The 16,709-nt window shown below is 40.4% G+C and overlaps 1 protein-coding gene across 15 annotated transcripts in view; it reads left to right on the top strand.

Moving 5' to 3' along the window:
• The window catches only part of LOC117517476 (protein unc-80 homolog), a 162,615-nt gene that overhangs the window by 56,574 nt on the left and 89,332 nt on the right, over nt 1-16,709 (top strand). For all 15 annotated transcript variants that reach the window (XM_034178607.1, XM_034178599.1, XM_034178615.1 and 12 more), the window contains one exon: nt 11,215-11,368. In XM_034178607.1, coding sequence (XP_034034498.1) covers nt 11,215-11,368 — 154 coding nt within the window. The remainder of the gene's footprint in view (nt 1-11,214; nt 11,369-16,709) is intronic.

Below are 16,709 nucleotides of genomic sequence, written 5' to 3'. Positions count from 1 at the left end.
TACGATTGTGCCATTGATTTGGTTCCAGGCGTTGAGTTCCCGTCCAGCAGGCTGTACAACCTCTCATGACCTGAGCGCGAATCAATGGAGACCTACATCCGGGACTCTTTAGTGGCCGGGTTGATCCGGAATTCCACCTCCCCGATGGGTGCAGGTTTCTTTTTTGTGGGTAAAAAAGACGGCGGACTTCGTCCATGCATTGATTATAGGGGACTGAACGAAATCACGGTTCGTAATCGATACCCGTTGCCCTTGTTGGATTCAGTGTTCACGCCCCTGCATGGAGCCCAAATATTCACGAAGCTAGATCTTAGAAATGCGTATCACCTGGTTCGGATCCGGAAGGGAGACGAGTGGAAGACGGCATTAAACACCCCCTTAGGTCACTTTGAGTACCTGGTCATGCCGTTCGGCCTCACAAACGCCCCCGCAACGTTCCAAGCATTGGTTAATGATGTCTTGCGGGATTTCCTGCACCGATTCGTCTTCGTATATCTAGACGATATACTCATCTTTTCTCCGGATCCTGAGACTCATGTCCGGCATGTACGTCAGGTCCTGCAGCGGTTGTTGGAGAACCGGCTGTTTGTGAAGGGCGAGAAGTGCGAGTTTCACCGCACTTCTTTGTCCTTCCTGGGGTTTATCATCTCCCCCAACTCCGTCGCTCCTGATCCGGCCAAGGTTGCGGCGGTGAGAGACTGGCCCCAACCCACTAGCCGTAGGAAGCTGCAACAGTTCCTCGGCTTTGCTAATTTCTACAGGAGGTTCATTAAGGGCTACAGTAAGGTAGTTAGCCCCCTGACAGCCCTGACCTCACCAAAAGTCCCCTTCACCTGGTCGGATCGTTGCGATGTCGCGTTCAAGGAGTTGAAACGGCGCTTCTCGTCTGCACCCATTCTGGTGCAGCCCGATCCTAGTCGCCAGTTAGTGGTTGAAGTGGACGCCTCGGACTCAGGGATAGGAGCTGTGCTTTCCCAGAGCGGGAAGACCGATAAGGTCCTTCACCCGTGTGCCTATTTTTCCCGCAGGTTGACCCCGGCCGAACGGAACTATGACGTCGGCAATCGAGAACTCCTTGCGGTGAAAGAGGCTCTTGAAGAGTGGAGACATCTGTTGGAGGGAACGTCCCTGCCATTCACGGTTTTCACTGACCACCGGAACCTGGAGTATATCAGGACCGCCAAGCGGCTGAACCCCAGGCAAGCCCGCTGGTCACTGTTCTTCGGCCGTTTTGACTTCCGGATCACCTACCGTCCCGGGACCAAGAACCAGAGATCGGATGCCTTGTCCCGGGTACATGAAGATGAAGTCAAAACGGAGTTGTTGGATCCACCGGAACCCATCATTGTGGCCACCCTCACCTGGGACGTAGAGAGAACCGTCCGGGAGGCCCTGGCACGAAGCCCGGACCCCGGAACTGGGCCGAAGAACAGACTCTACGTCCCACCAGAAGCTAGGGCTGCAGTCTTGGACTTCTGTCACGGCTCTAAGCTCTCCTGTCATCCAGGGGTGCGAAGAACCGTGGCAGTTGTCCGGCAGCGCTTCTGGTGGGCGTCCCTAGAGGCCGATGTCTGGGATTATATCCAGGCCTGCACCACCTGCGCCAGGGGCAAGGCTGACCATCGCAGGGCTTCGGGACTGCTCCAGCCGCTGCCCGTGCCCCATCGCCCCTGGTCCCACATCGGCCTGGATTTTGTCACGGGCCTCCCGCCGTCCCAGGGCAACACCACCATCCTCACGATAGTGGACCGATTCTCCAAGGCGGCCCACTTCGTGGCCCTCCCGAAGCTTCCGACGGCCCAGGAGACAGCGGACCTCCTGGTCCACCACGTCGTCCGGTTGCATGGGATCCCAACAGACATCGTCTCCGATCGCGGTCCGCAGTTCTCCTCGCAAGTCTGGAGGAGCTTCTGCCGGGAACTGGGGGCCACGGTGAGTCTCTCATCCGGGTATCATCCCCAGACCAACGGGCAAGCAGAACGGGCCAATCAGGAGGTGGAGCAGGCCCTGCGTTGCGTGACAGCCGCGCACCCGGCGGCCTGGAGTACCCATCTGGCCTGGATCGAGTATGCCCATAACAGCCAGGTGTCGGCAGCCACCGGCCTCTCCCCTTTCGAGGTGTGTCTGGGGTACCAACCTCCTTTGTTTCCGGTGGTTGAGGGAGAGGTCGGTGTGCCCTCGGTCCAGGCCCACCTACGGAAGTGCCGTCGGGTGTGGCCTGCCGCCCGTTCTGCCTTGCTGAGGGCCCGGATGAGGACGAAGGCCCATGCAGACCGTCGGCGGACCCCGGCCCCTACGTACCGGCCAGGGCAGGCAGTGTGGTTGTCTACCAAGGACATACCCCTTCAAGTGGACTCCCCTAAACTGCAGGACCGGTATATCGGTCCGTTCAAGATCATCAAGGTCATCAGTCCAGCCGCAGTGAGGCTTCAGCTTCCGGCCTCACTGCGGATCCATCCCGTTTTCCACGTGTCCCGGATCAAGCCCCATCACACCTCACCCCTCTGTACTCCCGGTCCGGCACCACCTCCTGCCCGGATCATCGATGGCGAGCCGGCTTGGACTGTGCGCCGGCTCTTAGATGTCCGTAGGATGGGCCGGGGCTTCCAGTATTTGGTGGACTGGGAGGAGTACGGACCTGAAGAATGCTCCTGGGTGAAGAGGAGCTTCATCCTGGACCCGGCCCTCCTGGCCGACTTCTACCGCCGCCACCCGGACAGGCCTGGTCGGGCGCCAGGAGGCGCCCGTTGAGGGGGGGGTCCTGTTGTGTGGGCCGCCAGAAGAGGAGGTACTGCTGGCCCACCACCAGAGGGCGCCCTGTCTGGAGTGCGGGCTCCAGGCACCAGAGGGCGCTGCCGCCTCACAGGAGCAGCCAGGGTGACAGCTGTCACGCATCACCTGCAACAGCTGTTACCAATCATCTGATCGGCAGGAGTATATCAGCAGGATGACGTCTCCACCTCTTTGCCGAGATATCGTTTCTACCTGGAAGGTAACATTCTCAGCTGACTGTGTTTATGACAGGAATATCTGTTGCTTGTGTGTGTTTGGACAGCAGATAATCTGTTTCTTTTTTCAACGAGAGGTGGAGGTAGTTTTCCTGCCATGTGGATTGCTGGGTGCAAACGCGCCCACATTTAATTGTTTGTTGTTCCTCGCCAGCAGTACCAAGTCCGACACGCGGAGGCAGTGGCCACCTGGGAGTTCGGGACTTGGCGGCTCCAGTATTCCCGGGGTCTGGCGGCGGAGGAAATCATGTGGTTCCGGTTCTGCTTTGGACAGACGTCTCCTATCTTCAAGCCTGCCCACACGACATCTTTATGAATTGACTTTTTGACCATTGTTGTAATCTGTTGTATTTGTTGTGCGCATTCACAACAGTAAAGTGTTGTTATTTGACCCACTCCATTGTCCGTTCATTTGCGCCCCCTGTTGTGGGTCTGTGTACCTACACTTTCCCAACACATTGAAGGACATATCCTGATCAAAAATGACACCAAGATGTCTCACAGTATTACTAGAGGTCGAGGTAATGCCATCCAGAGTAAGGATCTGGTTAGACACCTTGTTTCTAAGATTTGTGGGGCCAAGTACAATAACGTCAGGTTTATCTGAATTTAAAAGCAGGAAATTAGAGGTCATCCATGTCTTTATGTCTGTAAGACATTCCTGCAGTTTAACTAATTGGTGTGTGTCCTCTGGCTTCATGGATAGATAAAGCTGGGTATCATCTGCGTAACAATGAAAATTTAAGCAATGCCGTCTAATAATACTGCCTAAGGGAAGCATGTATAAAGTGAATAAAATTGGTCCTAGCACAGAACCTTGTGGAACTCCATAATTAACCTTAGTCTGTGAAGAAGACTCCCCATTTACATGAACAAATTGTAATCTATTAGATAAATATGATTCAAACCACCGCAGCGCAGTGCCTTTAATACCTATGGCATGCTCTAATCTCTGTAATAAAATTTTATGGTCAACAGTATCAAAAGCAGTACTGAGGTCTAACAGGACAAGCACAGAGATGAGTCCATTGTCTGAGGCCATAAGAAGATCATTTGTAACCTTCACTCATGCAGTTTCTGTACTATGATGAACTCTAAAACCTGACTGAAACTCTTCAAATAGACCATTCCTCTGCAGATGATCAGTTAGCTGTTTTACAACTACCCTTTCAAGAATTTTTGAGAGAAAAGGAAGGTCGGAGATTGGCCTATAATTAGCTAAGATAGCTGGGTCAAGTAATGGCTTTTTAAGTAATGGTTTAATTACTGCCACCTTAAAAGCCTGTGGTACATAGCCAGCTAATAAAGATAGATTGATCATATTTAAGATCGAAGCATTAATTAATGGTAGGGCTTCCTTGAGCAGCCTGGTAGGAATGGGGTCTAATAGACATGTTGATGGTTTGGAGGAAGTAACTAATGAAAATAACTCAGACAGAACAATCGGAGAGAAAGAGTCTAACCAAATACCCGCATTACTGAAAGCAGCCAAAGATAATGATATGTCTTTGGGATGGTTATGAGTAATTTTTTCTCTAATAGTTAAAATTTTATTAGCAAAGAAAGTCATGAAGTCATTACTATTTAAAGTTAAAGGAATACTTGGCTCAATAGAGCTCTGACTCTTTGTCAGCCTGGCTACAGTGCTGAAAAGAAACCTGGGGTTGTTCTTATTTTCTTCAATTAGTGATGAGTCGTAAGATGTCCTAGCTTTACAGAGGGCTTTTTTTTATAGAGCAACAGACTCTTTTTCCAGGCTAAGTGAAGATCTTCTAAATTAGTGAGATGCCATTTCCTCTCCAGCTTACGGGTTATCTGCTTTAAGCTGCGAGTTTGTGAGTTATACCACGGAGTCAGGCACCTCTGATTTAAGGCTCTCTTTTTCAGAGGAGCTACAGCATCCAAAGTTGTGCTCAATGAGGATGTAAAACTATTGACAAGATAATCTGTCTCACTCACAGAGTTTAGGTAGCTACTCTGCACTGTGTTGGTATATGGCATTGGAGAACATAACAAAGAAGGAATCATATCCTTAAACCTAGTTACAGCGCTTTCCGAAAGACTTCTACTGTAATGAACCTTATTCCCCACTGCTTGGTAGTCCATTAAAGTAAATGTAAATGTTATTAAGAAATGATCAGACAGAAGGGGGTTTTCAGGGAATACTGTTAAGTCTTCAATTTCCATACCATAAGTCAGAACAAGCTCTAAAGTATGGTTAAAGTGGTGGGTGGACTCATTTACATTTTGAGCGAAGCCAATTGAGTCTAATAATAGATTAAATGCAGTGTTGAGGCTGTCATTCTCAGCATCTATGTGGATGTTAAAATCGCCCACTATCATTATCTTATCTGAGCTAAGGACTAAGTCAGACAAAAGGTCTGAAAATTCACAGAGAAACTCACAGTAACGACCAGGTGGACGATAGATAACAACAAATAAAACTGGTTTTTGAGACTTCCAATTTGGATGGACAAGACTAAGAGTCAAGCTTTCAAATGAATTAAAGCTCTGTCTGGGTTTTTGATTAATTAATAAGCTGGAGTGGAAGATTGCTGCTAATCCTCCTCCTCGACCTGTGCTACGAGCATTCTGACAGTTAGTGTGACTCGGGGGTGTTGACTCATTTAAACTAACATATTCATCCTTCTGTAACCAGGTTTCTGTAAGGCAGAATAAATCAATATGTTGATCAATTATTATATCATTTACTAACAGGGACTTAGAAGAGAGAGACCTAATATTTAATAAACCACATTTAACTGTTTTAGTCTGTGGTGCAGTTGAAGGTGCTATATTATTTTAGGGAGGGGTGTTATTTCAAAAATTTCGAAATCTATAAATGTTTGCATGGAATTATGGAAATATACACAGAATAAACCATAGCAGGATCAATTTTGGGTCATTTGGTTCCAAAAACCCATATGGACGGAGCCAGTGAAGATATCGGATTCAAAAATCGCCAAAAATATCGACGAAAATGTCATATCTTGAGAACTGCTGCACCTAGAGACTTGAAATTTGGATCCAAATGTTGCTTGACCCCAAGTTTATATTAAACGTCTATAGTAACAACTAGAAGCACTCAGAGAGTGCAAACCTCCGCCAAGGCCATGGGGTCACTGACGCCATAACATCTACACGCCGTGGAATCATTGAACCTAAAAAAGTCTAATAATGATGTTTGCTCAGTAGTAAAAACGTTTCATCTGCTGTGACTGGATAGCATGTATCCTTAGCGCTTGGCATCACAGTTTATTGCAACTTGCACCTTTCCCAGAAGCTACTGTCATCTGAGCACTGATATTGATATTGCATGTGCTTATAGACAAAAACAAATAAGAGACAAAATTAAATTTATTATTCAACTAAACTGCAAATATATGAATTTTTTAACATTTATGAAACACTTCTCTTAACAAGGCCATAAGGTCACTGACCCTAAAGAGATTCCCTCCTTGGCACAGTGATCTATTTCTTTTTTGTCTCTTTCTCTAAAATTGTATATAATAATCATTAGATTATTAATATATAAACAAAAATACATTTAAGAAATATTACAATTTAAAAACAAATGCACTCGAACGTGATGACAGCTGCAACTGCTTAATGCTAACTTTTAACATTGAAAATGCCATAGACATGCTAACGCGTTAGCACCGGGATCCGGATCCGGATCACCACTAAAATTTAATCACTTGTTCCTCTTGTAATTTCCAACCACTCCACAAAATTTCATCAAAATCTGTTCAAAACTTTTTGAGTTATCCTGCTGACAAACAGACAGACAAACAAACAAACGCGACTGAAAACATAACCTCCTTGACGGAGGTAATAAGCCTATCTGGTGTTTTTTAAGACTAATTGACAAAAAACCTAATTTCAGTACATATGTTACGATCAATTGTAACAAACAAAAAATCTATGTAGTTTTTATTTCAGAAACATCAGTTGAGTATAATCATCACATGTAAAGAATGACATGGCCACAATGAACTAATTATAAGCAACAGAGTGGTTTTCGACGTCAACAGACACACGCGTTACTTGAAATTTTCAAACGTTCCTTACCATATGGGTTTTTGGAACCAAATGACCCAAAAATTATACTGTTATGCTTTATTCCATATATATTTCCATATTCCATGCAAAAATTTATAGATTTCAAACATTTTTGAAATAACACCCCTCCCTACTTTTAGCTTGAAAAGGAGTGGGAAGAAGAAAACGTATTAAATCCGTGATCACTTGCCAGTTTTCTCAGTCTTTGCATTGGAGGGTTGTTGTAAGTATCGAAGCAATATCAAATTCATGAGTAGAAAAGTAACACCTGAAACAATTGATAATTTAAGGGAGGATTTATCAAGTCAGAATTGGTCAGATGTTTTTGTTGATGATGTTGACAGGTCATATGATGCTTTCATTTCCATTTTTTCCAGTTTGTATAATAAACACTGTCCATTTGTTGACAAAATATATAGAAATCAATATAGCAACAAACCATGGATAACTAAGGGGCTTCAGAGGGCATGTAAAAAGAAAAACGTACTATATAAACAATTCATAAAACTACGAACTAAGGAAGCTGAAAGTAAGTATAAAACATATAAGAATAAGTTAATCAATATCATGAGACTCAGTAAAAAAAACATATTATAATGAGTTACTTGTCAAAAATAGAAATAACATCAAAAACACATGGAACATATTAAATGAAATAGTAAAAAAGAATAGAGTAACTAGAGATTATCCTTCATTTTTTCAGAGTAACAACTACATCACGATTGATAACGACGAGTCTATTGCTGAACACTTTAATGAATACTTCGTTAATGTGGGTAAAAATCTTGCCAGTAAGATTGACTCATCAACTAATAACTTCTGGGTAAATAATTCAACGTTTAACAAATCTGTTTCAATGTTCATTGGTGGTACTCATGAAAGGGAAATACTTGATCTGGTTCATGGTTCAAAAAGTAAGAAATCGACTGATTTTAATAATTTGGATATGGCTTTATTAAAAAAAAGTTATTGATTGTATAGTAAAACCGTTCAATTATATTTGCAATATGTGACTAAGTACTGGTAAATTTCCTTCTCAAATGAAAATAGCCAAAGTAATTCCTCTGTTTAAAACTGGTGACAAACACACATTTTCTAATTATAGACCTATATCACTCCTGCCACAATTTTCCAAAATTTTGGAAAAAATATTTGCTAAAAGATTAAATGATTATTTACTGAAGCATAACATCATTTGTGAAGAACAATATGGATTCAGAAGGTCTCGAACTACATCACATGCTTTGATGGACTTTGTGGAAAGTATAGCAACTGCAATTGATAATAAACAATACACAACAGGTGTTTTTTTTTATTTACAGAAAGCGTTTGACACAATTAACCATGGAATACTATTAAGTAAACTGCAGAAATATGGAATCAGAGGTCTGGCATATGAATGGATAGCTAGTTATTTACAAGGCAGATTTCAGTATGTTCAATTCAATAATACAAATTCTGAACTCAGGGATGTCACATGTGGGGTGCCGCAGGGCTCAGTGCTGGGTCCTTTGTTGTTTATAATCTATATAAATGATATAAGTTGGGTGTCGAGTTCACTGAGATGTGTCCTTTTTGCGGATGATACAACTGTGTTCTGTAGCGGTGAAAATCTTGAACAGCTTCTGGACATAGTGGAGAAAGAACTGGAAAAATTTAAGGTTTGGTTTGACGCTAATAAGTTGTCACTCAACCTTGGGAAAACTAAATGTATTATATTTGGAAATAAACAGGCACCCAAATGTAAAAATCTAACTATAAACAATAAGGAAATTGAGTTAGTAACAGAGAATAAATTTTTAGGTGTTATAATTGATAATAAACTTAGCTGGAAACCACATATAAATTATGTGAAATCAAAATTGTCAAAAACTATAGCCATTTTGTATAAAGCCAAAGACCTACTGCCGCAAGAAGGGTTACTTACTTTATATCATTCTCTGATGGTACCATATGACATATTGTGTTGAGTCATGGGGAAACACTTACAAATCAAATACCAATCCAATATTCCTTTTGCAAAAACGAGCCATACAAATCATCTGCAATAAACAATATCGTGAACCAACTCATTCTCTATTTGTGTCTTTAAATTTATTAAAATTCATTGATTTGGTCGATTACATTACAATTCAAACTTTATTTCGAGCGAAAAACCAAGCCTTACCGAGACATGTCCAGAGTCTGTTCCGATTGAGGGAATCCAGATATAGTTTAAGAGGTTGTGCAGTTTTTATGAAACCACCAGTAAGAACAAATGTAAAGGGTTTTTGTGTGTCTGTGGTTGGGGTGAGGAAATGGAACAAATGTTCGACAGAGGTTAGAATGAGTAGTACCTTAGTGAGATTTAAGAAACTACTCAAAAAGAACATTATGTCTAAGTATCATAAAGAAGCAAATATAATTTGATTTATATGGAATGTTCAATTTATAAGTGGGACTTATTGTATATTTGAATGTGTGGGTATGTATATGCGTATGTAGATATATAGATATGGGTAGGTGTATATGTATATAAGTGACTGTGTATATGTATGTATATATTTATGTTTGTAAAGTATATACGTATGTATATAGGTATATGTGGCACAGCCCAAGTAGAGGGTCACCCCCAAGAGCCTGGTCTGCTTGAGGTTTCTTCCTTATAGGGAGTTTTTCCTCACCACAGTTGCCTAGTGCTTGCTCTGGGGGTTGGTAAGGTTAGTCCTTCCTGGCGTAAAGTGCCTTGATTCGACTTTCTTATGATCTGGTACTATATAAATATAATTATAAGTGAATAGTATATTGATGTGTATGTCTGTGTGTCGACATGTAGTAGTGAATTTATATTTATGTAAATATGACTGATTAGAATTGTTGGACTTGTACTAGCAGGGGTGGGCGCTAATAAGCTTTGCTTCAGCCCACACCCTTTCGGACTCACTAGTTTTGTCTGTGTTTGTTTGTGGAATTGTTCATTTTTTTCTATTTGAATATTTTGTGTGCCGAATTAAAAAACGTTGTCAAAAAAAAAAAAACTTTAAATCCCACCCCTATCTTCCATTATAACATAACTGAAATTCTTATTTCAACTTCCTTATCAGTACAATTGAAAGGCAAAACAAAAAGCAAAAACAAGGAACAATTCCATTCTCATTCAAAATATAAATCACTAACACTTATAGAGATTACCACACCATGGTGAAATGTAACACATACCAAAATGGTAAAGAATCATCAAGTACCAACCACAAAACTAATACCGAAAGGTGCAATACAACAACACATCTAAACTCTACTCTCTCTATAGTCTGACCAAACAGCATCTTTATATAAGAACTTAGATTTATAAATATTTTGGCATAGCTTCTGTTGTAAATCCAGCATTCCACATTTTAACCCCACATACTGTCACACACAAACTTCTACGAATAGTTTGTATATTAGGTAATATAAAATTTCCATACCCTCTCAAATCATAGATGTTCTCTTTACGAGTAAAACGTTTTTGCACTTTTTTAGGTAGTTGATTATTAAACGCTTTGAATAACATAATTACTGTATAATATTTTACCAGGTCATGAAATTTTAATAATTTGGCCTGAATAAAAAGATCGTGAGTATGATTTAAGAAGCCTATCAATGGAAAAGAATCACATTAAAAACTCATAAAAGAATCCTAGTTCTGCTCCAGATTCAGCTGACCTTGGAGACAGACTGAGACGTGATAACCTTTTCCCTCGTGTATGTCAGCAGCTGAAGACACTGAACTGGGAAATGGGGATGAAATGGCTCCATTTCTCACTGGTAAATATCCATTTAAATATAAGAGAACCCAATTCCATGTGTTGCTGCGCTGATCCTGGACGAGTATCAAGGATCAGCAGGTATTCACACACACGAGTGGACACACCCAGAGATACACAATGCCCCTCTCAGTGGGAAACATTTAAAATGTGCTGAAGCACAATCACTGGAAAAAGCCCATTTGAACATTTTGCTCAAGTTTGTATTTCGATTAAATAGCAAAAAAACAAACAAAAATGAAAATAAATAAAGGAAAATCTAATGCTTTGTTTGTTGGTTTAGATGATGTGATGTTGTTATATTATTTCTGTAGCCTTTTTTTCTCATCTTGTCTATTTTTTGCATGTCTCCATCACAGGTGAAGTTCACCAGTGCTGTGAAATTGGCCGAAGGGGTTGCAGCAGGGCCAGAGTATGGCAGGGAAGAGGAGGAGAATTTCTTCAAGCGGCTCGGTAAATGGAGGTCTGGCAGGAGGAATCCATCCAAGCTTCACCACACAGAAGAGAAAGATGGTAGACCTGCCCCACCCTGGGGTGCCCCTCGCCCTCCCACGCCCCATCGTCTTCTCTTTGTCTGTCCCCACCTCTGTTTGTACCTGTGGTGTGGTGTCTCGTCTCGTCTCACAAGTCGTGGCCTGTTGTCCCGTTCACCATTCACCCGTCAGCGCCCCCAGATGGCCACCTGCTGTACTTGTTTTCAACCCATCACAGCGGACATTTTAAAGAAATGTTTATCAAACCGAGTCAAAATGGTTTATAGGAAATATGACAGACTAGAACATATTTTTCAGTCATCCTAATGAAATTTTTGAGTCTGAGTTTGACCTCGAAGAGAAACCATTAAATGTTTTGTCAGATTTGGATAAAATTCTATAGCAAGGAAAATTTGAAGAAAAATGGCTAATATTCATTAAAAATAATTATTCAAATTTCAAATAAGTTTAGAATTAACTTGAAATTGTTATGGAATAAACATTAGCACTTTCTGGATGACAGAATTAATAAAAACACATTTTCATAAGTCCGTCGCTCCACCCATTTTCTACACCCGCTTACTCCAATTAAGGGTCACGAGGGGGCTGGAACCTATCCCAGCAGTCATAGGAAAAAAAGGCAGGGTACACCCTGGACAGGGCACCAGTCCATCACAGGACCACATATAGACAAGCAAACAGAGCCACACCTTCACTCAAACCTACGACCAATTTTAGTCTGGCGGCTAAGGGACAAATTTTAGGGGAATCATGCACTTTTATACAAACGCGCCAAAACTTTATCAGAGGTACTTTATAGTGTTCTGAACTATATAAGATCGGGAGACATTGAATCCATAAATGTCTACACTCTAAAAACTTGGGTTTAAGAGAATAACCATTTTCAGCCTTCTACAGCATATAATTCATGACAAACTCTTATCCAAATGTCTACTTAAGTTTATAATATAAACTTGAAGCTTATGAAAAATGTATTAAGGCTAAGTAGGGATGCTTCGAATGTACTTCAGTGTGCTTACACTCTTAGAAAAAGCGTTAATCTAGGGAAAGTGACTAAATATTGTATAACTAATTGTGAATATCAATATACCTATGCAATATAGCTTTTTGCGAGCATAGGGCAAAGGAAAGATGCTACTCATGCACTCTAACATATTTACACTCTAAAATAACAACAGTGTTTGAACGGAAAGAAATGCTTTTTTATTAATGACAAGAAATCAATTTTGTTTTTATGGCCATAACCATTATTATTATTGTTGTTGTTGTTGTTGTTATCATTATTATTTTATGTTATTGGTATTAAGATGATTATCACCATATTTTTTAACTGAAAACATTGTAAATACCTGGTTGGCAAACTTCCTAGTAGTCCAGCAGTTAAGGGATAGAATCGTGCACGTTTTTACAAAAGCGCCAAACTTTGTCCAGGGACTCTTTAGGTTATATTAAGTCATGTCAAAGCGGGAGACATTTGATTTTAGCCCTGTATCCTGCTTTTTTTAAAAGGTTGTTTGCATGGTTATAATACAGTGTATATATTTTGCTATTCATATGACAATATCAATCAATCAATCAATTTTATTTATATAGCGCCAAATCACAACAAACAGTTGCCCCAAGGCGCTTTATATTGTAAGGCAAGGCCATACAATAAATTCATATGACAATATGATCATATGGTTATTATGTAGGGGCCCAGTGATCAAGATTGGACATTGTTAAGCTGTACAGAATGGCTACTGCAACTAGTGCAAAGCTATACTGAGCTTATGTGATCATGTATCATCCGTCGTGCGGTGTCATAGTCGTCGTACATCCTTATACATTAGCAGGGTGGTATGTTTCAAAATGGAAAGAGGTACAGGACTCATTTCAGGCCTGTAGGGATCTTTAACAGGCCTCTACCTCTGAGACATAAAATTAGGTCACTGTGATCTTCCTAGCATGAAAGCTGTAGAGAGTAGTTCATTAAAAATACTCATGACACATTTGTGCATATCTTGGAAGTTTGCCAACCAGGTATTTACAATGTTTTCAGTTAGAAAATATGGTGATAATCGTCTTAATACCAATAACATAAAATAATAATGATAACAACAACAACAACAATAACAATAATAATAATAATAATAATAATAATAATATCTAAAACTGCAACAAAACAATATAATGATGGTGGTAAAGATGTTTAAATGTTTACTCTTTCTAGTAGTGTGCTACAGTTTTTGTGTTACTGGACTTAAACATAAATAGTCATGCAGAATCTAAGTTATAGAAGTAAATGTTATAGAACTACAGTGTTCTTAAATTGTAACATTAATTTAGTGTAAACTATGTTTAAGTGCATTTGTTGCATACTTTCTTTTTCTATGCATGTAAACAGCTTTCAGTCACTTTAAGTAAATTAAATATAGAGTCATGATTTTATGTTATGGAAGATATAGCATAAGGTAAACTGAGTGTTTTAAATTGTAAACTAAATGGTTATGGCCATAAAAACAAAATTAATTTCTTGTAATTAATAAAAAAGCATTTCTTTCCGTTCAAACACTGTTGTTGTTTTAGAGTGTAAATATGTTAGAGTGCATGAGTAGCATCTTTCCTTTGCCCTATGCTCGCAAAAAGCTATATTGCATAGGTATATTGATATTCACAATGAGTTATACAATATTTAGTCACTTTCCCTAGATTAACACTTTTTCTAAGAGTGTAAGCACACTGAAGTACATTCGAAGCATCCCTACTTAGCCTTAATACATTTTTCATAAGCTTCAAGTTTATATTATAAACTTAAGTAGACATTTGGATAAGAGTTTGTCATGAATTATATGCTGTAGAAGGCTGAAAATGGTTATTCTCTTAAACCAAAGTTTTTAGAGTGTAGACATTTATGGATTCAGTGTCTCCCATTCTTACATACTTCAGGACACTATAAAGTACCTCTGATAAAGTTTTGGCGCTTTTGTAAAAAAGTGCATGATCCCCTAAAATTTGTCCCTTAGCCGCCAGACTATAGATATGCACAAATGTGTCATGAATATTTTTAATGAACTACTCTCTACAGCTTTCATGCTAGGAAGATCACAGTGACCTAATTTTATGTCTCAGAGGTAGAGGCCTGTTAAAGATCCCTACAGGCCTGAAATGAGTCCTGTACCTCTTTCCATTTTGAAACATACCACCCTGCTAATGTATAAGGATGTACGACGACGTATGACGCCGCACGACGGACGATACATGATCACATAAGCTCAGTATAGCTTTGCACTAGTTGCAGTAGCCATTCTCTACAGCTTAACGATGTCCAGTCTTGATCACTGGCCCCCTACATAATAACCATATGATCGTATTGTCATATGAATAGCAAAATATACACTGTATTATAACCATGCAAACACCCTTTTAAAAAAAGCAGGATACAGGGCTAAAATCAAATGTCTCCCGCTTTGACATGACTTAATATAACCTAAAGAGTCCCTGGACAAAGTTTGGCGCTTTTGTAAAAAAGTGCACGATTCTATCCCTTAACTGTTGGACTGTTAAAGTTCTCAATTCACCTAACATGCATGTCTTTGGGAGTGGTACAGCCCAGAGGGAATAGACACAAACATGAGGAGAACATGCAAACGCCACACAGAAAGGCCCAGGTGGGAAGTGATCCAGTGACTTATATAGCACTTTAAGCAGAAAAAAAATTACAAAGTGCTTCACATCTGCTACTATAAGCAACAAATTTGTCATTGTGTTCCACAGCAGTCTGTTCTCAAGGTTCTTGAAATGGAGCATTATCTCCACCTGGTGGGCATTTACTATTAATGCCGGTACAATCAAATTTCCCAAAGAGCTGTAGTAATAAGATTAAAACAGTTTATATAAATAAATATTTAATACAAATGAACAAAAACAGCAAATATAGTTCAGCCGAGATAAAACTTCACTAATGGTGAACAAAAGAAAATAAATAAGTTTTAAGATTTGCCTGAAAAGATTCAATTGACATAGACTTTTTAATATCAGCAGGCAAACTGTTACTCAGTGTAGGAGCACAGTAGGCAAAGGCACTAGAACCTGCAAATTAAAAGGACTACCCCGCACTAATACACAAATATTCATGAAGATTGGACAAAACTGAGCTAAAAGGACAGAAACATGGGGGCAGATTGACATGAAATAAACAAAAAACATTGACATGGAACAGAAACCATGAAATTTAAAAGGCATATCTCACTCCAGTCAGCTCTATATTTGAGAAGATTAGACCAGGTTATACATCATTATTTCCAACTATTTAACGTGTGCAAGTCCCGATAAAGCTGATAAAATTATAATAAGCCAGAGTGCATCTGAAAAATGCACAGCAGATTGACAACTATGTTGATCCATAATCTTGATGTAACTCACCTCAACTCAACTCGGCTTTATTTATAAAGCATTTTTGAACAGCCAAAACTGAAACAAAGTGCTGTACATTATGATCATAAAAAGAACAAAGCGCTCCAACAACAATGAAAACAACAACACAGACCAACTAAAACAGAAAAACAGACCAAGTCTGATATTGTGTTAAAAACCAGTGAATAAAAGTGGGTTTTTCAGATTGGTTTTAAAAACAGACATTGAAGAGGCCAAATCATTCCAAATTTTTGGAGCTGCAACAGAAAAAGCTCGATCCCCTTTGAGCATTCGCTTGGGCTTTGGTACCTCAAGGAGCAGATGATGAACTGACCGGAGGCACCGTGCAGGGGCGTAGGGGTGAAGCAGCTCAGAGAGGTAGGGCGGGGTGAGGCCATTTAAAGATTTAAAAACAAATAAAAGAATCTTAAAATGAACTCTAAAATGCACAGGCAGCCACTGACTATTACCTGTCTGAAAGTCACTCCATCTGTGTCCATGAATGGATAGAGCCATGCTTTGAAGACCATTCTCACACTGGGCTGGGCTTCACTTCTGCAATCTGCGGTATTGTATCACTTCCTGTTCCGGAGCACAGCGGTGTTTTTCTGTATCTGTTAGCTGTTTAATCTGCGCAGTTAGATTGATCTAGTTATCTAGATTACGATTTGTTTCCCAGTGTAATCTTTACGTGCCTTAACTAAAGCACTCCTTCTGCTGAATCACCTATAAATTATTTACACATTATTCACTTTGCGTGTTTTTAGGAATCCGCTAGCTTAGCGTAGCTACTAGCTCTTAGCCGATTTAGCATGGCGGCTTCTCCTGTCTCTCCCGCACTTTTCTGCTCTGGGTGTGAAATATTTAGTTATTCCTCGGCCTCCTTTAACAGTAATGGTAATTGTAATAAGTGTAGCTTATTCATAGCTTTGGAGGCCAGGCTGGGCGAATTGGAGACTCGGCTC

Source organism: Thalassophryne amazonica, chromosome 1 (genome assembly GCF_902500255.1).
Source record: "Thalassophryne amazonica chromosome 1, fThaAma1.1, whole genome shotgun sequence".
NCBI lineage: Eukaryota > Metazoa > Chordata > Actinopteri > Batrachoidiformes > Batrachoididae > Thalassophryne > Thalassophryne amazonica.
This window is presented reverse-complemented; position numbering and strand designations above follow the sequence as displayed.